Genomic DNA, 26,822 nt, shown 5'->3' with positions numbered 1-26,822 from the left:
GTCCAGGCCTTGCTGCATATGGACACGGACTACTTCAGTACCTGAGGAGTTGCAGGTGATGCTGAATGTTATTCAATCATCACATTGCAAACCACTGAAGGTGGTATTCAGTAGTAAAAGTTTGACAGACCACACTGTCAGTCTATCTTTCAGGCTAAAGGCAGTAATAATGTCCGCCAACCCACAAACGATACAAATATCCTAGACTCGCCCATGCATCTGTGAAGCATTTGCTGCCATTCCCAACATCATACAACCATGAGATTGGATTTTCAACACTTGTGGGGCTGAAAACAGGAGGAGGAACTGGCTGAACATGGAGCCCGGCATTAGACTCTAGCTATACAGTTTGGAACAAGATGTTACTTCATTGATTTCTCATCAAAAGCAGCGTCATTCTTCCCATTACTTCTAAGCAGACTTTTTGTGGTGGCAAGTGAAAGCAGGTGGGGTAGGACTGGTAGGTGGTCTGCATAGTCTTTTGTCCCACCTAAGTGGTCCATGGACAGAAATGTTTGAGAACCACTGATCTGGATCAGATGGCGTTTTATTTTAACATAAAGCCTCATTTTGGGCTGTACCCTTTCGTTTTTTTTTGGTTATTTACATGCATACCGTAATTTGTTGCACTGCATTGATTGTTTATTTATTCCAGTTTTGTACTGCACTGCAGCCTGTGAAACTTGCTGAGCACGTATACCTTGAGTTCAAATTTAGTAAAGTGTATGTGGTTTGTGTGTAGGCTCCAGAGTCTTTTGGGGACTTCCAGTTCTCTTCAATATTGGTTGCAACTTTGTGCAGTCTTCAGGCTGAGCAATTTTGAGCACCTGTTATATGCTCTGGTCATTTAACAGGAACTGATTTTGCACCATAGCCCCAATTAACTTCACTTTTAACATACTTCAAGCAGTCACCTCTCGTGCAAACTTAGTGCTGACCTAAATCAATGCTGATATCAAGACTGAGCAGAAGAAAATTGATTAAGATCTTATATTTCCATGATGACAAAAATTGCTTCCAGTGCTTTCTCTTACGTTGTTAAATTATTTCAGCATGGTGTTTGTTACCCGATTGTCACAACATTGTCTCTTAGTATGACATCAAGTAATTTAGTGGTGACCTGTGTAGCCCAAGCTCCTGGACACAACTATACTGATGATTTTTGACTGGCAGAGCAATGTCAGCATTCTCTGAAACAGTTGAATTTTTCAGTTCCATTCATGCCATCTAAGGCTACTTTTTGATTTACATTTCCGACTCTTCAGAAAAAGAGGTAGTGATTTGGCCTTGTCTGAATATATTCTTCAAATTTCCTCCTAACCATAAGGCTAATTATCTGAAGCACTGTTGACAGTAAATAAAGACTGAAGAGGTCAGGCTTACTTTACACCATCCTGTCCTGCTACAAAGGGCTTTATAAGAGTCTCTCTAGGAATAGAGATTTTACCTGATAATTTCCTTCCATTGAATGTGACTGCCAGTTGACCATCTAGTACAGAGTTCACTTGGTATGCTGAGATCATGAGATCTTCACCAATCCAAGCAATTTACCATTTGAAAGAAAGAAATGGTCTATGTTAGATTGGATTAAGGGATTATAATTCCTTATGCAAAACATTGGCATTGTATCCATCTGGAAAAGACGAGCTTGCTCTGCTTGTGCAGTGACAATGTTCTTAGCTTGGGGACAGATTTTCCATGATTTTTGTGCAGCTTGTATGTTTTGTTTATAAACTTGATTTTGATCTAATGATGCAGTGATGTGGTGGTCCAAGCTAGTCAAAAGATGTTAATTCTTCAAATCTCTACCCTCAGTTTAGTGCATTTCTTTGGAATGCATTTATTTGTACTTGGCAGGTTGAAGGAATAAGAAAGTATGTTAGATTATCTACTAGACGTTTGGCCTTCCTCATTCTTCGAAAGAAGTTCAGCATCCATACAGAGCTAGCAGTCTACCTACCCTTCATTTCTCTTTCTGTACGTAGGTTTTGATGCTGTATTTTTGGGATCTGAATGCTGCTTCCTTCAATTCAAGAACAGCGGTGCATCCAGAACAAAGCCTTACATAAGGTAAAATGTTGAAAGGTTATCTGACCTTTGAACCATGCACAGCCATCTTGAAAGGACAGTATTTGAGTCTTTCCTGTTAGAGAAAATCTTACTAAGGAGGAAGTGAAACCTCAATGAGACGCAACTTTATAATTTTTTTGTGATTTGCTCTGCCATTCTGTAAAATTACGTCAGGTTTTGTCCAATGATTGAGTGAATACTTCTTGTAAATGCCATGGAAAAGACCATTCATTTTACAAATAGTCATCACTGTCAGGTGTTGCTGTGGAGTAAATTCATTATGGTAACCTTAAACTCTGAAATTTAATTATATGCTATTGTCAAAGTGTAAATTTTTCTCTCCCTCTTCCGGGTTTCTGAAAGCACCAACCCCTTGATGGAGTGAAACTCCACAGGTGCTGGGCTTTTTTGGGTAACTTGTCCAAATGGTTGTTTTCCTCCTGTGAGTGTTTTGCGGAGACTTTAAAAATTACTTCACAGCTGAGCCCAATTTTGTCTTTACTCAGCATGTTACACAGATGAACTTCCAGTAGGAATCAGTGAGAAACCTGAGCAATGCCCCTACCAACACCCAACCCTCTTCCCCCTGCCCCCAACCCCATATTCCTATAACCTAGTCTAAGACCAAATGTACCTCCACCATGCTCTGCTGGGATATGGATACTCAGCACAGAACAGGGGTCAAATCTTCCTAGTTTGTTCAACAAGTATTCTTTGACTAGGCTCTAGGGTAATTCCACATTCTAAACCTAATCTCTTGTTGGACGTGCTTAGAACACTGAATGTGGGTAATAGTCACCAAAAGTCAATAGTTTTCCTCCAGCATGCAAATTACTTTATTGCAGTGATAAAGCAAGATAGTCGGCAGATAACTGTCAGGCTCTATATTGAAGTTCTGAGTTATCAGTTGTTTACAGATCTGTTATTTCTGGGAGATGAGCCAGAGCCACCTGAAATAAACTGCAATATCTTTGCCATTTCAGCCTGTTAAGTTTATGGAATCTTTAACACTTTAATTAAAGGGTTGTAATTTTGGGTTTGTTGATAGATTCTGCGTGTAAAGAGGATTTGTAAACCTGCTTCGTTTGTCACAAATTGTCTGAATACTCTTAGTACAAAGATCTTTTGCAGTTCTAAATAACTTAACTTGATTGCCCACTTTTTTTTTTACCTTGACGTTATCATAATTTGACCTTGCCTTTCTGGTGTGGTGTTGGTTTCTTGGTGCTAAAATCCTTAGCTGCCCAACTTTTAATTTATGCATGGCTGAATGAATGCCTGTATCAAGATAGATTAGAAGAATCTCTCTACCTGGAGTTTGGCTTAATTCTGAGCCTTGTCGCTTCTGAGGCAGAACACTCTTGATCCAAGCCCCCAAGTCAAGACTTGAATGCTTGTTTTAGACTGGGTTTCAGTGGAGCCTGCGTTGTTGTTGGTGGTTGTCTTTTAGGTGAGATATTAAGAGGAGCCCAAACGTGCCTGTCCAGGTGAACATACACTGGATCTAGTAATACAACTGACAGAATCTAGACTGGCCCCCGTAACGTAACTGAGGGCATTCCCATTGTCCCCCTGTAACATAACTGAGGGTATCGCCACTGGTCTCCTGTAACTGGGGCCATTGCCACTAGCCCCCGTAACATAACTGAGGGTGTCGCCACTGGCCTCCTGTAATGTAACTGAGTTAACTACACAGGAACTGTGAGCCTCAGTATTTGTAGTGATTGGGGACAGGGAGAAGACACAAAAAGCACCCCTAGTAGAAAAGCAGTGGGCAAAAAGGAGGGTGTAACTTAAAACAATCACGATCACTGGAGGAAAAGTACTAGGGAAACTAAAGAGACTAAAGGCTGACAGGTCCCCTGCACCCGAGGGTCTTAAAAGAATTGGCTTCAGTAATAGCGGATGCATTGGTTGTAACCTTCCAAAGTTCCCTAGATTCTGGAAAGGTCCCTGCAGACTGGAACACCACTATTCAAGAAGGGAAGAAGACAGAAAGCAGGAAACTATAGGCTAGTTAGCCAAACATCTGTCAATGGGAAACTGCTGGAATCATTATTAAAGAAGGAGTGGCAGGACATTTAGAAAATCGCAATACAATCATGCAGAGTCAGTAAGGTCTTGTGAAAGAGAAATCATGATTGCCAAGTTAAGAGTCCTGTGAAGATGTAACAAGCAAAGTGGATAAAGGGGAACAAGTAGTTGTAGTGTATTTGGATTTCCAAACGGCATTGGATTAGATGCCCCATAAAGGGTTGTTGCACAAGATAAGGGGTCATGGTGTTGGGGATGATATATTAGCATGGAAAGAGAATTGGCTAACTAGCAGGAAACAGAATCAGGATAAATGTATCATTTTCAGTTTGGCAAACTAACATGTGGAGTGTCACAGGAATCAGTGCTGTGGCCTCAACTGTTTACCATCTATATTATTGACTTCAATTGAGGGACCAAGTAGCATTGTAGCCAAATTTGCTGACTATGCAAGATAGGAAAGCAAGTTGTGAGGAGAATACAAAGAGTCTGCAAAGGGGTGTAGATAGATTAAGTGAGTGGCCAAAAATTTTGCAGATGGGAGTGTAATGTGGGAAAATGTAAGGTTGTTCACTTTGGGAAGAAGAATGGAAAAACAGAATATTATTTAGATGGGGAGAGAGACTTCAAGATTCTGCAGTGCAAAGGGATCCATGTGTCCTTGTACGCAAATTAAAACTAAAAAAGAAGCAGGTGCGGCAAGTAATTAGGAAGGCAAATGGAATATTGGCCTTTATTGCAGAGAGAATGGAGTTTAAAAGTAGGCAAGTCTTGCTACAACTTTACGTGGCATTTATGAGAGCACACCTAGAGTACTGTGTACATTTTTGGTTGTCTTGCTTAAGGAGGGGTGTACTTGCATTGCACCCAGTTTAGAGATGGTTCACTAGGCTGATTCCTGGATTGAAGGGGGTCTTCTGAGGAAACATTGAGCAGGTTAAGCCTATGCTCATCAAAGTTTAGAAGAATGAGGGGTGATCTCATTGAAACATGTAAGGTCCTGAGGGGACTTGACTGGATGGATGCTGGGAAGATGTTTCCCCTTGAGATGAGAATTTCCTTCTCTACGGGTTGTGCATCTGTGGAACCCTCTTCTCCATAGAGCAGTGGAGGAAGAGTTATTGAATATTTTTAAGATTAGCTTAGATTCTTGATTGATTAGTGACTAAAGGGTATAGGGGGTACACAGGAACGTAGAGTTGAGGCCACAGTAAGATCAACCTTGGTCTTGTCAAATAATGGAGCAGGCTCAAGGGGCCAAATGGCTACTTATTCATATGTTCGTATGTATGTTTGTAATCCAGTGGGGAATCCACTGTATTTATCTCCACTGTTTGATGTTGAAGGTTCTCGCCCTTGCTTTTGAATTCTCATTTAAACCAAGACAGTTTTAAGATCCAATGCTAATTCAGAAATCTACCTAAATAGACAGCATTGAATTTAAAAAAAATTATTCTTTCATGGGGTGTGGGTATTGCTGGTCAGGCCGGCACTTGTTGCCCATCCCTAACCCCACCTTGAGAAGGTGTTGGTGAACCATCTCCTTGAACTGCTGAAGTCCATGTGGTGTAGATACACCCACAATGCTGTTAGGAAAGAAGTTCCAGGATTTTAACCCAGAGACGGTGAAAGAATGCTAATATAGTTCCAAGTCAGGATAGTATGTGACTTGGAGGGGAACTTGCAGCTGTTAGTGTTCCCATGTGTCTTCTGCCCTTGTCCTAGGCGGTAGAGGTTGCATATTTGGAAGGTGCTGTCGAAGGAGATTTGGTGAGTTGCTGCAGTGCGCCTTGTAATGGTACACACTTCTGCCACTATGCATCAGTGGTGGAGGGAGAGAATGTTTAAGGTGGTGGATGGGGTGTCGATCAAGCAAGCTGCTTTGTCCTGGATGATGTGGAGCTGCACTCGTCTAGACAAGTGGAGAATATTCCATCGCGCTCCTGACCTATGTCTTATAGATGGTGAATAGGCTTTGGGGAATCGGGAAGTGATTTACTAACCATAGCTTTCCCAGCCTCTGACCTGCTGTTGTAGCCACAATATTTATGCGCTGGTCCAGTTCATTTTCTGGCCAGTGGTAACTCCCCAGGTTGTTGATAGTAGGGGGATTCAGTGATGGTTGTGCTATTGAATGTCAAGAGGAGATAGTTAGACTCCCTCTTGTGAAGATGGTGATTGCCTGGCACTTGAGTGGCATGAATGTTACTTGCCATCTATCAGCAGTGCCTGAGTGAGGGGGGTGCACAAGGTGCAAAACACTGGTTTGGGGTGGGGGCAGGCTCATTGGCTGAGTAGCCTGCCAATCAGGATGGTCAGTGTCTAAAGCAGCCAATCTGATGCCTAGACCATCCTAATTGGCAGGTTACTCGGCCAATGTTTGCTGTTGTTCTGAAATACAACAGTTATTGGCTGAGTAGGAAGCGCCAGATTCCCCAGTCCCTCCTTCCTTTCTACCTCATGGACTAGTCTGTTTGGGCGTAGTTGGGTGCTGCTCTCTTCACTCATCTAAAGATCTGGCTGGAGGCTGCTTTTTTTTAATTCATTCACGGAATATGGGCTTCGCTGGCTGGGCCAGCATTTATTGTCCATCTGTAGTTGCCGTTGAGAAGGTGATGGTGAGCTGCCTTCTTGAACCGCTGCAGTCCATGTGATGTGGGTACAACCACAATGCTGTTAGGAAGGGAGTTCCAGGATTTTCACCCTGCGACAGTGAAGGAACGGCGATACATTTCCAAGTCAGGATGGCCACTTGTCAGCCCAAGCCTGGATATTGCCCAGGTCTTGCTGCATTTGGACATGGACTGCTTCAGTATCTGAGGAGTCGCGAATGGTGTTGGACATTGTGCAATCATAAGCGAACCTTCCCACTTCTGAACTTATGATGGAAGGAAGGTCATTGATGAAGCAGCTGAAGATGGTTGGGCCAAGGACACTACCCTGAGGAACTCCTGCAGTGATGTCCTGGACTGAGATGACTGACCTCCAACAACCACAACCATTTCCCTTTGTGCTAGGTATGACTCCAACCAGCAGAGAGTTTTCCCCCCGATTCCCATTGACTCCAGTTTTGTTAGGGCTCCTTGATACCACACTGTCAAATGCTGCCAAGGGCAGTCACTCTCACCTCACCTCGGGAGTTCAGCTCTTTTGTCCATGTTTGAACCAAGGCTGTAATGAGGTCCGGAGCTGAGTGGCCCTGGCAGAACCCAAACTGGGTGTCAGTGAACAGGTTATTGCTAAGCAAGTGCTGCCTGATAGCACTGTTGATAACCCCTTCCATTACTTTACTGATGATGGAGGGTAGACTGATGGGGCGGTAATTGGCCGGGTTGGATTTGTCCTGCTTTTTGTGTACAGGACATACCTGGACAGTTTTCCACATAGCCAGGTAGATGCCAGTGTTGTGGCTGTACTGGAACAGCTTGGCTCAGGGCACAGCAAGTTCAGGAGCATAAGTCTTCAGTACTATAGCCGGAATATTGTAAGGGCTCATAGCCTTTGCAGTATCCAGTGCCTTCAGCCATTTCTTGATATCACGTGGAGTGAATCGAATTGGCTGAAGACTGGCATCTGTGATGGTAGGGACCTATGGAGAAGACTGAGATGGATCACCCACTTGGCACTTCTGGCTGAAGACTGCAGCAAATGCTTGAGCCTTATCTTTTGCACTGATGTGCTGGGCTCCTCCGTCATTGAGGATGGGGATATTTGTGGAGCCTCTCCTCCAGTGAGTTGTTTAATTGTCGTCCATCATTCACGACTGGGATGTGGCAGCACTGCAGAGCTTAGATCTGATCCGTTGGTTGTGGGATCGTTTAGCCCTTGCTGCTAATGCTGTTTGGCACGTAAATAGTCCTGTGTTATAGCTTCACCAGGTTGACACCTAATTTTTAGGTATGCCTGGTGTTGCTCCTTGTAGGCCCTCCTGCACTCTTCATTGAACCAAGGTTGATCCCCTGGTTTGATGGTAATGGTAGAGTGGGGGATATGCCAGGCCATGAGGTTACAGATTGTGTTCAAATGCAATTCTGCTGCTGCTGCTGATGGCCCACAGCACCTCATGGACGCCCAGCCTTGAGTTGCTAGATCTGTTCGAAATCTATCCCATTTAGCACGGTGGTAGTGCCACACAACACAATGCGGGGTATCCTCAATGTGAAGCTGGGACTTTGTCTCCACAACGACTGTGGTGGTCACACCTACCGATACTGTCATGGACAGATGCATCTGCAGCGGATAGGTTGGTGGGGATGAGGTCAAGCATGTTTTTCCCTCTTATTGGTTCCCTCACCACCTCTCGCAGACCCAATCTAGTAGCTATGTCCTTTAGGACTCGGCCAGCTCAGTCAGTAGTGGTGGTGCTACTGAGCCATTCTTGGTGATGGACATTGAAGTCCCCCACTCCGAGTACATTCTGCGCCCTTGCCACCCTCAGTGCTTCCTCCAACTGGTGTTCAACAAGAAGCAGCACTGATTCATCAGCTAAGGGAGGGCGGTTTGTGGTAATCAGGAGGATTCCTTGCCCATGTTTGACCTGATGCCATGAGATTTTGTGGGGTCCAGAGTCGATATTGGGAACTCCCGGGGCAACTCCCTCCCGACTGTATACCACTAGACCATAAGACATAGGAGCAGAAATTAGGCCATTCGGCCCATCGAGTCCGCTCGCCATTCAATCATGGCTGATAAGTTTCTCAATCGCCTTCTCCCCGTAACCTTTGATCCCCATACCAATCAAGAACCTATCTGTCTCGGTTTTAAATGCACTCAATGACCTGGCCTCCACAACCTTCTGTGGCAATGAATTCCAAAGATTCACCACTCTCTGGCTAAAGAAGTTTCTCCTCATCTCTGTTCTAAAAGGTCTTCCCTTTACTCTGAGGCTGTGCCCTCGGGTCCTAGTCTCTCCTACTAATGGAAACATCTTCCCCACATCCACTCTATCCAGGCCTTTCAGTATTCTGTAAGTTTCAATCAGATCCCCCCATATCCTTCTAAACTCCATCGAGTATAGACCCAGAGTCCTCAAACGTTCCTCATATGTTAAGCCTTTCATTCCTGGGATCGTTCTCGTGAACCTCCTCTGGACCCTCTCCAGGGCTAGAACATCCTTCCTGAGATACCGGGCCCAAAATTGCTCACAATATTCTAAATGTAGTCTGACTAGAGCCTTATAAAGCCTCAGCAGCACATCCCTGCTTTTATATTCTAGTCCTCTCAAAATAAATGCCAACATTGCATTTGCCTTCCTAACCACCGACTCAACCTGCAAGTTAACCTGAAGAGAATCCTGGACTAGGACTTCCCAAGTTCCTTTGCACTCCAGATTTCTGAATTCTCAACCCATTTAGAAAATAGTCTATGCCTCTATTCTTCCTACCAAAGTGCATGACCTCACACTTGCCCACGTTGTATTCCGTCTGCCACTTCTTTGCCCATTCTCCTAACCTGTCCAAATCCTTCTGCAGCCTCCCCGCCTCCTCAATACTACCTGTCCCTCCACCTATCTTTGTATCATCTGCAAACTTAGCCAGGATGCCCTCAGTTCCTTCATCTAGATCATTAATGTATAAAGTGAAAAGTTGTGGTCCCAACACTGACCCCTGCGGAACTCCACTAGTCACCGGCCGCCATCCTGAGAAAGACCCCCTTATCCCCACTCTCTGCCTCCTGCCAGACAGCCAATCTTCTATCCATGCTAGTACCTTGCCTCTAACACCATGGGCTCTTATCTTACTGAGCAGCCTCCTGTGCGGCACCTTGTCAGAGGCCTTCTGGAAGTCCAAGTAGATAACATCCATTGGCTCTCCTTTGTCTAACCTACTCGTTACCTCCTCAAAGAATTCTAACAGATTTGTCAGGCATGACCTCCCCTTGATGAAACCATGCTGACTTTGCCCTATTTTACCATGCACTTCCAAGTATTCTGAAATCTCATCCTTAATAATGGACTCTAATATCTTACCAACGACCGAGGTCAGGCTAATCGGCCTATAATTTTCCGTCTTTTGCCTCACTCCCTTCTTAAACAGGGGGGTTACATTAGCGATTTTCCAGTCTTCTGGGACCCTCCCTGACTCCAGTGATTCCTGAAAGATCACCACTAACGCCTCCACTATCTCTTCAACTATCTCCTTCAGAAGTCTGGGGTGTAATCCATCTGGCCCAGGCGATTTATCCACCTTCAGACCTTTCAGTTTTCCCAACACCTTCTCCTTGGTAATGGCTACCATACTCACCTCTGTCCCCCGACTCTCTTGAACTTTGGGGATGTCACTCGTGTCTTCCACCGTGAAGACTGACACAAAGTACCTATTCAGTTCCTCCGCCATTTCTTTGTTCCCCACTACTACTTCTCCAGCATCATTTTCCAGCGGCCCAATGTCCACTTTTGCCTCTCTCTTACTCTTTATATATCTAAAAAAAAACTCTTGCAATCTTCTTTTATATTACTGGCTAGTTTACCCTCATATTTAATCTTCTCCCTCATTATTTCTTTTTTAGTTGTCCTCTGTTGGTCTTTGTAGGCTTCCCAATCTCCTGGTTTCCCACTGCTCTTTGCCGCATTGTATGCTTTCTATTTAGCTTTTATGCTGTCCCTGACTTCCCTTGTCAGCCATGGTTGCCTCGTCCTCCCTTTAGTATGCTTCTACTTCCTAGGGATGAATTTTTGCTGTGTCTCCCAAATTACTCCCAGAAACTCCTGCCATTGCTGTTCCACTGTCTTTCCTGCTAGGCTCATCTCCCAGTCAATTCTGGCCAGCTCCTCCCTCATGCCTCTGTAGTTGCCTTTATTCAACTGTAACACCGTTACATCTGATTCCAGCTTTTTCCTCTCAAATTGCAGGGTAAATTCTATCATATTATGGTCACTTCCTTCACCTTAAGCTCCCTTATCAAATCTGCCTCATTACACATCACTAAATCTAGAATTGCCTGTTCCCTAGTGTGCTCCACCACAAGCTGCTCCAAAAAGCCATCTCGTAGACATTCCACAAATTCCTTTTCTTGGGATCCACTACCAACCTGATTTTCCCAGTGTACCTGCATATTGAAATCCCCCATGATCACTGTAACCTTGCCTTTCTTATAAGCCTTTTCTATCTCCTGGTGTATCTTGTGCCCCATATCCTGACTACTGTTCGGAGGTCTGTACATAACTCCCATTATGGTTTTTTTTACCTTTGTGGTTCCTCAACTCTACCCACACAGATTCTACATCATCTGACCCTACGTCGTTTCTTGTTATCGATTTAATTTAATTTCTTACCAACAAAGCAACCCCACCCCCGCTGCCAACCTGCCTACCTTTTCGATAGGATGTATATCCTTGTATATTTAGCTCCCAGTCCTGATCCCCTTGCAGCCATGTCTCCGTGATGCCCACCACATCATACCTGCCAATTTCAATCTGCGCCACAAGCTCATTTACCTTATTTCGTATACTGCGTGCATTCATATACAACACCTTTAGTTCTGTATTTCCCGTCCCCTTTCTCATTGTCGTCCCTTTATCTGACGTGCTTGAAGTTAGATTCCAAGCCCTTTCCAAACACTCTGTCCTATTTTGTGTTCTGGAGAATTTAATAGCCTCTCCTGGGCTCTCCTTTCTTTTCAGTTTTTTCATAATTTTCCATGAAGTTCAATCCACCGCCCCACACGCTAACCTGCTGCTTTGTTTCCCATTAGTCATACTTCTTGGAGTTTTACCCTTCCCTTCCCCCCCACTTTCTAGTTTAAAGTCCTGTTGACCACCCTATTTACCCTTTTCGCTAGAACATTGGTCCTAGATCGGTTCAGGTGGAGACCTTCCCAACGGTACAGATCCCTCCTGTTCCAATACTGATGCCAGTGCCCCACGAAATGGAACCCCTCTTTCCCGCACCACTCCTTTAGCCACATGTTTACTTCCCATATTCTCGTGTCCCTATGCCAATTTCCACGTGGCTCGGGTAGTAATCCGGAGATTATAACCCTTGAGGACCTGTTCTTTAATTTAGTTCCTAGTTCCTGATAATTCCCAAACAGGTCCTCTTTCCTAGTCTTATCTATGTTATTTGTCCCGACGTGGACCACAACAACTGGATCCTCCCCCTCCCTCTCCAATATCCTTTCAAGCCGGTCAGAGATGTCCCTCACCCTGGCACCGGGCAGGCAATATACCATGCGGGACTCTCGATCCTGCTTACAAATGATGCTATCAATTCCCCTAATTATAGAATCCCCTACAACTACCACTTGTCTTATTGCTCCCGGCTCCTGTGCAAGGTGCCGTGGTCAGCTGGCTCATCCTCCCTACAGCCCTGTTCCTCATTCACACAGGGAGCAAGTACCTCGTACCTGTTGGACAAGGTCAAGAGCTGAGGCTCCTCTGTTCCTGAACACAGGGTCCCTCTACCTGCCTCACTTGTAGTCACGCCCTGCTGACCCTGACCACTGACCGAACTTGAGGTACTTAATCTATCGGGTGTGACCGCCTCCAGAAACAAAGCGTCCAGGTAACTCTCCCGCTCCCGGATGTGCCGCAGCGTCCGAACATCAATTCTGAGCCGGAGTTCCTCCAGCAACCAACACTTGCTGCAGATGTGGTCACTGCGGCTCACATTGGGATCTGCCAGCTCCCACATCATACAGCTACAGCACATCACCTGCCCAGCCATCTCAACTTAGATAATTAATTTATTAATTAGCTTTGCAGTGTTTTTTTTTCAAATTTGGTGCAGATTTCCTACCAACCAATCAGGTCACAGCTTTCCTGTGATGTCACTTTTTCAGTTTTGGCTTCAGTTACTCTGTGCCCCGAGGTCATTGCTCTGGTGCTCCTCCCTCCGAGTCTGCTCCCTGGAGACAAATTGTTCCGCTACCTCTGCTAGGTGGCACAGGACATACCCAGGGATGGTGATGGTGCTGTCTGGGACATTAACTGTAAGGTATGATTCTGTGAGTATGACTGTGTCAGGCTGTTGCTTAACTAGTCTGTGAGACAGCTCTCCCAATTTTGGCACTAGCCCTCCAGGTGTTAGTAAGGAGGACTTTGCAGGGTCGACAGGGCTGAGATTGCTGTTGTTGTTTCTGGTGCCTAGGTTGATGCCGGGTGGTCCACCCGGTTTCATTCCTTTTTTGTGACTTTGTAGCGGTTTGTTACAACTGAGTGGCTTGCCAGGCCATTTCAGAGGACTTTTTAAGAGTCAACCATATTGCTGTGGGTCTCGAGTCACGTGTAGGCCAGACCAGGTAAGGATGACAGGTTTCCTTCCCTAAAGGACATTAGTGAACCAGATGGGCTTTTACAACAATCAACAATGGTTTCATGGCCATCGTTAGACTTTTAATTGCAGATTTTTATTGAATTCAAGTTCCACCTTCTGCTGTGGCGGGATTTGAACCCGGGTCCTCAGAGCATTACCCTAGGTTTCTAGATCACTAGTCCAGCAACAATACCACTATGCCATTCCCTCTCCCCATTTGCTGCAACGCAAGGTGAGGTAAAGTACCTAATACCTATGTTTGGTTTATCCCCACAAGGCCTTTCCCTTCCTGACCTATCCTTCCTTGAATCCATGGTGCCTGGGTGTGGCCTCTGGCCCTTTCTGACCTCTCCTTAGTCTATTGATGATGGTGTGGCCCTGGGCCTGGCTTCCCGTGTGTCCTGTGGAGTGTGTGTGTGTGGAGGAGAACGGGAGGGGGAGTGAGTGTGAGAGAGAGATCCCTGAGACTGGGACTTAATCGCTCTGCTTGATGTGGAACACACACCCCCTCCCCTTCCCCCTCCCCCCTCCCTCTCCTCCTCCCCCCTCCCTCTCCAAAAACCTATCCACACACTGGGCCAGGAAAGGAGGAAAACCCAGGCTGAAGGGCAACCTGCATCTGACCCCCACTTATGAATTCTGTTGAGGCCAGCTTAGAGTGTGTGCAATCAGAGGTGAACACAAGATCAGTGTTGATTAAACCAAACTCCTTAGCTTGACCCCAGTCCCCTCCCTCTTCCCTGATGACCAGGACTTGGGGCCAGTCTGTCCCTGTCTAGTCCCACTTCTTAATCGAAAAGGCAAAAAAGGTTTTATTAGTTAGCTCTGCTGTTTGGCACTTTTTAATGGTCATTTTCATAAATTATTCAATTTTAAATGATCAATTTATTGCTTCAACACTGATTTTCCTTTGCTCAGTAAGTTTTTTTTCTTCATATCTTAACTTTTTGTCTTGAAATTCATGTTTAATGTTGTGCCAAACAAGATCTCAGGCAGCTGCTGCTGGGTTTCTCACTGAAGGGAATGAGAGGCTCACAGGAAGTCTGATTGCTTTTTGGAGGGGTGGCAAAAGGGGTTATTTTTGTTCCAGTAAAAATAGGAAGTGTTGAAAATGCACAGCATGTCTGGTGGCATTGGTGTAGAGAGAAACAGAGGCCTATGACCCTTCATCAAATTACTGCTGATGGTGGACCTGAAGCCCTGACTCTGTTTCTCTCTCCAAAGATGATGCCTGACCTGAATATTTCCAACATTTCCTGTTTATATTTCAGATTTCCAGTATTTGCATTACTTTGCTCTTCTATTATATGCCCCATGCTGGGCATTTGTAAATGTGGTTAGTTTCAATTTAAAGTGAGAAAATGTTTATCACTCAATGCGAAGTGTAATTTTTCTGTTAACAAACCCCACTTGTGTGCATAGCGATAGCACATTATTGCGGGTGAATTGGTGGCTTCTAATTTACTGGAAGATTTTGCCATTTTTAAACTAAGAAGCGAAACCAGGAGTCATCTGCCAATTGAATATGTCACTTAGTTCAAGATATTCTCACCTGTACATAGGATTGTTGTTTTTGGTGCTTTTGAGGTTCAGTCTTTTGGATGTTGCTGTCCGGATATTGCATAGGGCCAAAGCAGCAGAGCTGGTTGCATAGTATTAACAAGCAGGTTGTGTGTAATTGCCTGACAAGGCCGTGGTTGTAAAGCCTATTATACTGAAACTGGAGCTTTCGATGGGCTCTATAAATCAAGGAATAGAGTACAAAAACCAAGACGTTTTGCTAAACCTATATGAAAAATTCGACCCCACTGTGACACTGGTTCCCAACCCAATTGTGGGCACCTGAAGGATGTGAGGGTGAGGGTCAAAGGTGGGTGAGGCGGTGGGGGTGGTTGCGAGGTGGGAATAAGGGGCCCGGAAACTGGAGAAGCGCCGAGGCACGTGATTTCTCTCTCTCTCCCTGTTTTATCAGCCCAAGCCTGAACGTTGCCTAGGTCTTGTTGCATGTGAACCAGGACTATTTCAGTATTTGAAGAGTTGTGAATGGTACTGAATATTTTTGCAATCATCAGCGATACATCCCCACTTCTATCCTTACGATGGAGGGCAAGTCATTGATGAAACAGCTGAAAATGGTTGGACCTGGGACACTACCCTGAGGATGTCTTGTAGTGAGCAAATGCTGCATAGGGCAGTCACTCTCCCCTTACCTCTTGAGTCAGCTCTTTTGTCCATGTTTGGACCAAAGCTGTAATGAGGTCAAGAGTGGAGTGGTCCTGGCAGAACACAAACTGAGCAGGTCATTGCTGTGAAAGTGTTGCTTGATAGCACTGTTGACGACACCTTCCCTTTGCTAATAATTGAGAGTAGACTGATGGGGCAGTAATTGGCTGGATTAGATTTGTCCTGCTGTTTGTAGACAGATCATTTCTGGGCAATTTTCCACATTGTCGGCTAGATGCCAATGTTGTAGCTGTACTGGAACAGCTTGGCTGAGGGTGCGGCTAGTTTTGGAGCACAAGTCTTCAGTACTGCTGCCAGGACTTTTGGAGGAGATGGAGATATGCCACCTACTTGGCACCTCTGGCTGAACATACTTCCAAATGCTTCAGCCTTGCCTTTGCACTATGTGCTGGGCTTCCCCATTACTGAGGAAGGGCATATTCGTGGGACCTCCTCTTCTGGTTATTTTTTCAATTGTCCGCCACCATTCATGACAGGATGTGGCAGGGTTGCAGAGCTTGGATCTGTTCAGTTGTTTGTGGGATATCTTAGCTCTTGCGTACTGTTTCTGCTGTTTGGGATAAACATGATCCTGTGTTGTAACTCCACTAGGTTGACTTACTCAGACTTAGCTCCTGCATCTAGAGACGCATAAGGCAGGCAAAGCACTCCATTCTCCTGTCCACTGCCAATGTTCTTGTGTCACTCCAGCATTTGTTGACCAGCTGGAGATCTCTATTGACTGCCTGGTTAATGCCTCATTTTTAGGTGTGCCTGGTGCTGTTCCTGGCATACTTTCCTGCACTGTTCCTGGAACTAGTTGGATCCCTTGGGTTGGTATAGCCTTTGCTGTAGTCATTGTGCCCAGACATTCCTTGATATCACATGGAATGAATCGGATTGGCTGAAGACTGGCAACTTGTGATGGTGGAGACTGCAGGAGGAGGCCGAGATGGATCATTCACTTGGTATTTCTGGCTGAGGATGGTTGCAAACACTTGCAATACCCCAAAAAAAATTTTGTGTGCTGAAAAATAGAGCCCAAATTTATTCATTGATGAACACCTTTACAGCAGTGTTGTCCAGCTAAAATTGCTGATTAGCCACAGCTGAGACTATGGTTGTTTTTATTAATTTAGGGGATGTGGGCTTCACTGGCTGGGCCAGCATTTATTGCCTGTCCCTAGTTGCCCTTGAGGAGGTGATGGTGAGTTGCCTTCTTGAACTGATACAGTCCATGTGGTGTAGGTATACCCACAGCTGTTAGGAAGGGCATACCTGGATTTTGATCCAGCAGCATTGAAGGAACGATGATGTATTTCCAAGTCAGGATGGTGAGTGACTTGGGGAACTTGCAGGTGGTGGTGTTCCCATCAATCTGCTGCCCTTGTCCTTCTAGATGGCAGTGGTCGTGGGTTTGGAAGGTGCTGTCTAAGGAGCCTTGGTGAATTTCTGTGGTGCATCTTGTAGATGGCACACACTGTTATTGTGCATTGGTGGTGGAGGGGGTGAATGTTTGTGGATGTGGTGCCAGTCAAGCGGGCTGCTTTGTCTGGATGGTGTCAAGCTTTTTGAGTGTGTGGAAGCTGTACTCATCCAGGCAATTGGGGAGTATTCCATCACACTCATGACTTGTGCCTTGTAGTTGGTGGACAGGCTTTGGGGAGTTAGGAGGTGCGTTACTCTTCGCAGGATTCCTAGCCTCTGACCTGCTCTTGTAGCCACAGTATTTGTATAGCTAGTTCAGTCCAGTTTCTGGTCAGTGGTAACCCCCAGGATGTTGATAGTGGAAGATTCAGTGTTGGTAATGCCATTGAACATCAATGGTGACATTGTTTTAGCCACATATACAAATTTTAATCGAAATTGCTTCTGTCACAAGACAGATTTCATGTCCGCACGTGTGTGCGCGTGTATTACACACACAAATATATATAAAATTTATATATATACATATATATATTCACGTAACAAATATCTATACTGTCATCAGGAACCAAGAAAGTAAAGCGTTCATAGTAAGCAATAAACACTTGCACACTCAGCTTTTTCTCTTAGCGACAAAAAGGAAAACATTTAAATTGAAATTCATTATGTGAATATGATACGAGTGTAGATTTTACCCCGGAAGAGTGGAATCATGCTCCACTGTACTTCTAGTGTCTGAGTGGGAGTCAAGAAATTCACCCCAGAGAGTAGTAAGTTTAAGGGGAAAATACTCATCAGTTCGGTTTTGCCTTTCCTGTCTCCTGGTGCCCAATTCAAGTAGCACTGATTGACACCTGGGAGAATGTTGTCTTCTCTGTCTGCTATAGCAGTTGAATATCTTGTCGAGACTTGAAGCATATGGGACACGAAAAGGTATAGGATGGCATTCTCTTTTGAAAAAATATTCATAATGTTAGTTTGCAACTTATCACTGTGTTTAGTAAGTAATGGCTTTGAAATTGAAACTAATCCTGTTAGAAAATAATTAATCAAAATGGACAGCTTTAAGTTTTCATAAAACGGTGATAATGGTGCAAAAGCAGTGCCAGTTCAATGAGTTTTCCAGCCATCATATAGTTTTGTAACAAAACATCCCAGTTGATATATCATGAATGCTGAGATCAACATCAAATGAAGTGTTGGATGCTTTTCAACCAACATGTGGTTACCAATTTGTTTCTGCGTAAAAAGTGTTTTTTTTTTTTCTGTTTGCCTATTTAATGTTGTCATTAATTTACTGTTTCTTAACTTTTAGCTTTTACCTGCTAAGAAATTCTGGGAATCAGATGATTCAGCTAAAGAAGGCCAAAAAGGGATATTCCTGGGAGATGAGTGGAGGGATACTGCATGGGGAGCATCTCGTAAGTGTCACTGATAACTGTCTTTTAAATCAATAACATTTACTTCTTTGTAGGAAACATTTTCACATCATTAATTGTAGAAATCTAGGATAGAAAACCAAAAGTGTACCTCAGTGTGGGTGCATTTGCTTAGTGTCCACATGTTTACAATTTAGGGAGAGCATAATTCTGCTCAGCTAAAACCCAAATCATGAATTATCTAGGGTAAAGATGTATTATACACAAACAGTTGAAAAATAATAAATTTTGCCTGGAGTATATTCTGTGCTTTATGATGAAACTAGTCCAGTCAGTTTCAGGTTTGCTGCTCAAGTTACAAATATATAATTACTGTTGTATTTACAGTTGTTCCAGAATAACATTTGCAAGGACAGTTTTTTTTTTATTCATTCATGGGATATGGGCATCGCTGGCTAGGCCAACATTTATTGCCCATCCCTAATTGCCCTTGTTCAGAGGGCATTTAAGAGTCAACCACATTGCTGTGGGTCTGGAGCCACATGTAGGCCAGACCAGATAAGGACAGCAGATTTCCTTCCCTAAAAGACATTAGTGAACTAGATGGGCTTTTATGGCAATCAGCAATGGTTTCATGGTTGTCATTAGACTTTTAATTCCAGATTTTTATTGAATTCAAATATCATCTGCCGTGGTGGGATTTGAAGCCGAGTCCCCAGAGCATTATCCTGGGCCTCTGAATATGAGTCATTGACAATACCACCACCTCCCCAATAGGCTCTTTGTCTATTTAATGTTGTTGTCATTAATTTACTGTTTCTTTTCTTTTATCTTTTACCTGCTAAGAAATTCTGGGAATTTCTGGTTTCCTGACAATCTCTGCACCTTTCTGATCGCAGTACTTGAGAATCATAAGTGAACTTAGAGTAAAATCAGTCAATTTGCAAATCTTTGGATATTTGATCAATTGGCATCCATTTGATAGTAATTGTGTAACTGGATCCAAAAATTTACAGTTATTTCTCTGCCCCCTTTTAAGGGATTTGCACTTAAACACTATGTATATTAAGAAACTCTAATAAAATTAAAAGTTTCTGTCATTACAATGAACATTACATTCCCCATATTGATTGCTATGTTGGATAAATATAAGATCAACCCTTTCTCATGAAAATCTTAATGCTACAAACCAGCTGAAATAAACATCAAAGTTAATGTTAAAAATACAAATCACAGTAGCGCCTCGTGCCCATTTTGAAAAACCTAATAGTTAAATCATTAAGCATATATTCAGAACTAAAAAACAAATGGAACCTTTTCATAGTCTGAAAGATTAAACAAATTGCAAGCTTGTACAGAATATTTGTATCCTTCCCTTTAATACTTACTTACTATTAGTGCACAACATACTTTGTATATTACTAGTACTTTGAGTCATGATGTAACAGTACCAGAGATATTCCAAGGACTGTTTTCTCCTGTGCTCATGTTTGGAGGAAAACTATTATGCAAGTCTAAAGAGGCAGTTTTATCTATCTGAACTTGCGAACTGCCAGTTTTTTATTCCGGAAAATCTCAATTTGAATAAGTTTAAATTACTGCAGTTAGAGTCTTGTTGTTTTACTAGTTGCATATTATCTGGAATTGTTTATGCTAATTTGGAAGCTACAGCTACTGTAGAAGGTTTGATTTTTGTGTTTGTTACAAATAATTAGGCAATTCTAACCCAGTGTCTTTGATTTACTTTAAAGGAGATGCTGATTTTTCTTTTACAAAGTTACTTTAATCATTTTGTAATACTTCATCGATATGACATTATAACCCCATAGAATTAAAAATGAGCTTTATGATGCCTACACATAATCAAAAGTGTGTGTATGTATCAGATAAGGGATTGTCAGTTTATATATAAGCTATTACAAAAATTATTCAGAACTTGCACTAGAGCAGATTTGATTCCACTGGGGTATAATTAGCACAACGTGGGAACATTTCCAAAAATATTGAAAACTAGGGGCTGGCACAAAACCAGGTAACTAATCAAAGGGTAAGTCAATCCAGTTTTGCATTGCTGTAAATTTTTGGAAGAGTATCTTTTGAGACTGGATAGCATGTGAGCCAGGATACAGCCTGGACACTTAAGACAGGGTTGAATTTAGTACAAACTGATTGGATAAGTGTCGTCATATTAGTGGTAGCAATCTATTAAGTTAACATGGAAAGCTTTGTTTAAAAATGCCACTGTTGTGCAGCACAAAATAACTTCCAAGTAGAAGTATAAATATTTTGAGAGTTGCCTTCCTGAGAAATAGGAATACATTGTACTTTTTAAGGAGCAGGGAGGGAGGGGTAGAAGAAATGTGTGTTCTGAGAACATAACTCTGCTGGCATGTGCTTTACTAAGCTGACATCGGGTGCTCAAGATAGACAACAATCCCTGTTTCTGTTGTCCTCTGTCACTCCTTCCCATTCTGCCGTGCCAAAAAAACTATTTTGTGTTCATTCGTGCTCTCTCTCCTCTTCCTCCCTCTCTCTCCCTCTCCCTCCCTCAGCCCCGACGCCCCTCTCCTCCCCACCTTATAAAACAGGGGACCTACTCTGGCAAAAGACTTATACGTTTGATCTTATTCCACAATGACATGCTCACAGTCTGCCCTTTACAGTACCTACCTGATTCATAACTGCTGAAGCACGGTTCCTGGCACACTGTCCTTTTAGAGAAGTACTTCCTTATGTCCATTCTGGGTTTTCCTTTTCCAATCCTGAATCTGTACTACCTTGTTGGGAATATTGTTTAAATTTACTTTCTCAATCCTGTCAGCTATCTTCAGCACACCTGTGTTATGGCACAGCCAATGGTAAATGTTGAGCTGCTCAAAACCCAAAGGGAAATTTGAAACAGTTGCCACAACCATTTTGTAATTTGTATATATTTCAAGATGCGTGCCTTGAATTCAGTAGTAATAAGATCAGCAAGTCTTATAGGTTTCTTACAAAACTAAATTAAACCTTTTATTAATAGAAAAAATGATTTTAAGCACGTGCATAGATCTACAAATTACTACTATGATAACTTCTAAAACTCCTAATTAGTCTAAACCCCAGTTACTCCTCCGTTAAGGCAACAGTGAGACGCAGATTCTAAAAGACCCAGGCAAAGTAACACACAATACCCTGAACAGTCGAATTCAAAGTGAGTTTTTCTCAACTTCAGTTCCTTGGAGACAGCAGCTTAAGGCTTAGATGCTGGAGGCTTTTCACACTTGTTAGATCTTAGAACGCCTTCCCTTGCACACAGCCTTCTCTCCTTTATACATATTTTCCCCTTTGAATGCAAATTCCCATTGTTTCACTATGTCTTTGGACTTTACCTCTCTAATAAAACTTATCATGGTACTAATTTTGTCAGTAATCTTTGAGAAAAATAAACACACTGTTTCTTAACTTCTCCTGGCTAGGTGCAACATTTCACCCCCCTGTTTTGAATTCAAGCTAGTCTGGTTTATTTAAAAATGCAAATGTTCCATTTACACCTTTGTTATCTACTTAACATTTCAAACCTAGCTTATCTTCTGTTACATCAAAGCCTCCAGGCCAGCTGCCTTTAATTCATTTAAGCCCCACATGCGCGCACATACACGCAGACCCATAGCCACAGACCCAACTATTACTCAATTTTCATAATGTTATTGGAATTTATTGTAAAGTAATAATATCTTCCTGGCACCTGTAAATCCACTTTTTAACAGTGTTACCTCTAAACTGTGTTTGTGTGTGGCAGCACAACCATCCAGAATCTATCATGCAGGTAATAAGCAGGGTGCATAGAGCAAAGAGAAATTTGAGGAAATATTGCTCTTGTGACATCTGTCTTTGGAAACCAGAGTCATTCTCCTTTTGATATTTCAACATAGCCTTGTAATCCAATTTTAAATTAGAATAGTTACCTAAAACTTATTGCAACATGAGAAAAAACCACCAGTCCCTTATGCGCATTACCTAGCTCGAAGCTCCAAAGGAGAGAGATTTTTTTAAAGTATGCTGTGCTAATTTAGACAGCTTTTACTCTAAAATTTCACTAGATTCTTAGTTGCCAGGTATTCAAAAGTCATACGAGCTTATGAAGTATGAGTAGGCCATTCTGGCCTGCTCTGCCTTTTGATATGATCATGGCTGAGTTGATTGTGGCCTCAATTCTACTTTCCTGTCCACTCCCATAACCTTTGACTCCCTTGTTAATCAAAAATCTATCTAACTCAGCCTTAAAAATATTCAATGGCCCAGCCTCCACTGCTCTCTGGGGAAGAGAATTCCACATTCTAACAACCATCGGAAAGAATTTCTCCTCATCTCCATCTTAAATGGGGACCCCTTATTTTTAAACTGTGTCCCTTAATCCAAGTCTGTCTGATAAGGGGAAACATTCTTTCAGCATTTACCCTGTCAAGTCCCCTCAGGATCTTAAATGTTTCAATAAGATCACCTCTCATTCTGCTAAACTCCAACGGTTACAGGCCCAATCTGTCCACCCTTTTCTCATAAAATAACCCTTCATCCCAGGAATCAATTGAGTGAACCTTCTCTGAACTGCAAATGCAGTTATATCCTTCAATGAATAAGGAGACCAAAACTGTACACAGTACTCACAACATGAGACACTGTACAACTGTAGCAAAACTTCCCTACTTTTATATTCCATTCCACTTGCAATAAATGACAACATCCCATTTGTCTTCCTAATCACTTACTGTACCTGCATACTAAGATTTTGTGATTCATGCACCAGGACAACTAGATCCCTCTGTACCACATAGTTCTGCACCTGTCTCCATTTAAATAATATACTGGTTTTCTATTCTTCCTTCCAAAGTGGACAAGTTCCTATGTTATTATAAATACTGTGTTTATAAAATACTGTATAACAGGTGATAGAAATTTTATAAAGCTAAAAAGATCCCCGTTCTCATACAATCTGTAATATTAATTTATGGTGGGATCTGAATTTACAGGAAATCATCTTAATATTGACCTTGAGGGAAGAAAAACTCAGGTTGAGTATTTTTTTGTTCAGTATATTCTGGAGCAGCTCCATTCATTGCTTCAGGCTTGGCTTTCGTCCTTTAATTTTCTGTTGTGGTGGTGCCTGCCAGTTCTTTGCTCGTGAGCTAGAGTGGCAGTAAACCTAATTTTAATCTTCAGGATGTGTGTCACTGTAATAATTATGTGCACAGCAGTTGATGGATTGTTGGGTTGTCGTGTAGGCACACAGCTTAGAGGAAAATAAAAGCAAAATACTGCGGATGTTGGAAATCTAGAACAAAAACAAAAATACCTGGAAAAACTCAGCAGGCCTGACAGCATCTGCGGAGAGGGATATAATTAGCGTTACGAGTCCGTATGACTCTTCATCAGAACTAAGGGAAAATAGAAGAGAGGTGAAATATAAACTGGTTTAAGGGGGGGTGGGACAGGTAGAGCTGGATAGAGGGCCATTGATAGGTGGAGATTGCCAAAAGATGTCATAGACAAAAGGACAAAGAGGTGTTGACGGTGGTGATATTAGCTAAGAAATGTGCTAATGGGGACATTAAGGGTAGAAAGCAGGATGAGCAAGGGACAGATAGCCCTAGTGGGAGTGGGATGGGGGGAATCGAAATAGGCTAAAAGGTAGAGATAAAACAATGGATGGAAATACATTTAAAAATAATGGAAATAGGTGGGAAAAGAAAAATCTATATACATTATTGGAAAAAGGGGGAACGGAAAGGGGGTGGGGATGGAGGAGAGAGTTCATGATCTAAAGTTGTTGAACTCAATATTCAGTCCGGAAGGCTGTAAAGTACCTAGTCGGAAGATGAGGTGCTGTTCCTCCAGTTTGTTATGAGCTTCACTGGAACATTGCAGCAGGTCACGGACGGACATGTGGGCATGAGAGCAGGGTGGAGTGTTGAAATGGCAAGCGACAGGGAGGTCTGGGTCATGCTTGCAGACAGACCGAAGGTGTTCTGCAAAGCAGTCACCCAGCCTGTGTTTGGTGTCTCCAATGTAGAGGAAACTGCATTGGGAGCAACGAATGCAGTAGACTAAATTGAGGGAAGTGCAAGTGAAATGCTGCTTCACTTGAAAGGAATGTTTGGACCCTTGGACAGTGAGGAAGGGGTAAGTAAAAGGGCAGGTGTTGCACCTTCTGTGGTTGCATGAGAAGGTGCCATGGGAGGGGATTGAGGTGTAGGGGGTGATGGAGGAGTGGACCAGGGTGTCCTGGAGGGAACGATCCCTGTGGAATGCTGGAGTTGGCGGAAATGGCGGAGGATGATCCTTTGAATGCGGAGGCTGGTGGGATGACGAGGGGGACCCTATCATGGTTCTGGGAGGGAGAGGAAGGTGTGAGGGCGGATGCGCTGGAGATGGGCCAGACACGGTTGAGGGCCCTGTCAACCACCATTATAGAGGAAACATTGCTCTGCAGTTTTTGAAACTTCTTTCCTAAAGCACTTTACATTTCTAACTCTCTTCTCTTTCAATAGCTTCATGAAAATTTGTATCTTTAAGTTACACTTTTGTCTGTCTTCTGAACTTTACTACTGTATTACTTGGTATTCTGTAAAGCGCCATGAGATATTTTGATATTTAAAGGCATTGTGTAGCTGAAAGTTGTGGTAAATATCTTGGCATTTCAATTTTGTGAAATATTTGACAGCCTTTGATTTCACACAAAGTAAAAATTTCTAGGAATTTATTTTCAATAAATCTCTTTCTCAGAATAAGCATGGAATGTGAAAAACCAATTTGGAACATCAGGCTTGCTCCTTTCATAAATATGCACTATTTACCCTAAATGGATTCAGCTTCCTCTTCATTTAATTTCTTGAAGGAAAGCTCTGCATATCTACTCAATCTACAAAGGTATTCGAGCTGGAATTCCAGAACATTAATTATTTCCCTCATGTTGTCTTTCTCTTGGGAAGCAATAGCAGAATTCTGGAATAATGAAGGATTGCACTCAAATTTCTAGCTTTTCTTTCTTGATGACTTTCAAAGCTTGATGACTTCTGATCCTTCTGGTTTTATCGCAGAATTGTAGCATTTGTATACTTACACCCTTTAGTGTACCTGGCCTCCAAGAATATTGTTGATCCTTCACCCATCTCTTCCATCACACTATACAGAACATACAGCACTGTGTGATCATCTCTGTCCACTTATCCTTTCATGGTCACCTTCAATCTCACTTCCACCAAAAATATTTATCCAGATCCATTTTTTTCCTCTTTTGCTGCTCTAAGAAAAATACCTCCATCTTGTTTTGTACTCTTAGTTCAAATTAATAAGGTGCTAGCATCTATATTATCCATCCCTCTTGGGATCAAGACCTACATCGATCCTTTGTAAACAATGTTAGTTTCTTGTAGAAATAAATCCATGAATTAATTAACTTTCATTGTTCTGTTCCAGCAAACACAAATTAAAAATTTTGCCGAATGTTTAAATTTATTGTTACCCAGACCACACTGTGTCACAGCCCATCATGGTTCAGAGAAGACCTGGTCAAAGTTTTCATGGAAACAATGAAATCAGCTCCGTTTTGTCTCCTCGTTCGGAAAGCGGTGGTCTAGGAGTAAGCATGGTGGAGTATGTCTTAAGATCTTCACCTGGGGATAAACTGGATGCTCGTTTTAGAAAAGGACCATTTGTAAGTAACCATCTTGCAATTAATTTGATTTGTGTGAATTTATGTTTATTGTAAGATTAATTTTAATGGTCTAATTGTCAAACTTCAGCTTATTAAATCTGACCTGTAATTTTAAATAGTGGTTTTCCTTCACTCCTGAGCCACAGCTAACATTTTGTATTACATTTGGGGAAGTAAACTGACGTGAATTGTTAATAAGCTAATTTTTATATGTAGGTATCTAAAGCGTACTGGAGACTGTGGTCAAAGCATTGTGAATAAGCAAGCAAATATACAAGTGCTTGTAGATACCGTGGTGCTTTATCCACCCTCTTAACTCTCCGGCCTCTCTGCATTATTCAACATGATTAACAGTGTCATCCTCCTCCACTTTGTTTGCTGTTCAGCTCAGTGGAGCTGCATTTGATGGTTCCATTCCTACCTATCTAAAACATTCACTTCCTTAATCTACATTATCACTGCTAGAGTCACTCAGTGATCTATTCTCTGCCTTTTCATCCATATGCTGCTCTTTAATGATGCCATTTTCTGGCCTACGACCTGATGGCACCCAGCTCTCAAGCACCTCCCTCGATTGCTTTGGTGCTGTTCGGCTGCTTGCTCAACAGTGTCTTGAATGAGTCATAACTTCTTTCAGATCAACTTTGGAAAAATTGAAACCATCATCTTTAGTTCGCATAACAAATTTTCCTCCCTAACCACTAATTTGAATATCTGCTTCGATCACTCTGGCAGCCTGAACTC

General features: G+C 42.8%; 1 protein-coding gene across 13 annotated transcripts in view; it reads left to right on the top strand.

The window, feature by feature from the left end:
- Window positions 1-26,822, top strand: part of LOC144680498 (pumilio homolog 2-like) — a 129,608-nt gene that overhangs the window by 31,139 nt on the left and 71,647 nt on the right. For 12 of the 13 annotated variants that reach the window (XM_078541530.1, XM_078541537.1, XM_078541536.1 and 9 more), the window contains 2 exons: window positions 18,322-18,427; window positions 25,891-26,078. In XM_078541530.1, coding sequence (XP_078397656.1) covers window positions 18,322-18,427; window positions 25,891-26,078 — 294 coding nt within the window. Of the gene's footprint in view, window positions 1-1,985; window positions 2,071-18,321; window positions 18,428-25,890; window positions 26,079-26,822 lie in introns of all 13 variants that reach the window. The other variant, XM_078541532.1, reaches the window with a different exon arrangement.

This window comes from Cetorhinus maximus, chromosome 5 (genome assembly GCF_964194155.1).
Source record: "Cetorhinus maximus chromosome 5, sCetMax3.hap1.1, whole genome shotgun sequence".
Lineage (NCBI taxonomy): Eukaryota > Metazoa > Chordata > Chondrichthyes > Lamniformes > Cetorhinidae > Cetorhinus > Cetorhinus maximus.
This window is presented reverse-complemented; position numbering and strand designations above follow the sequence as displayed.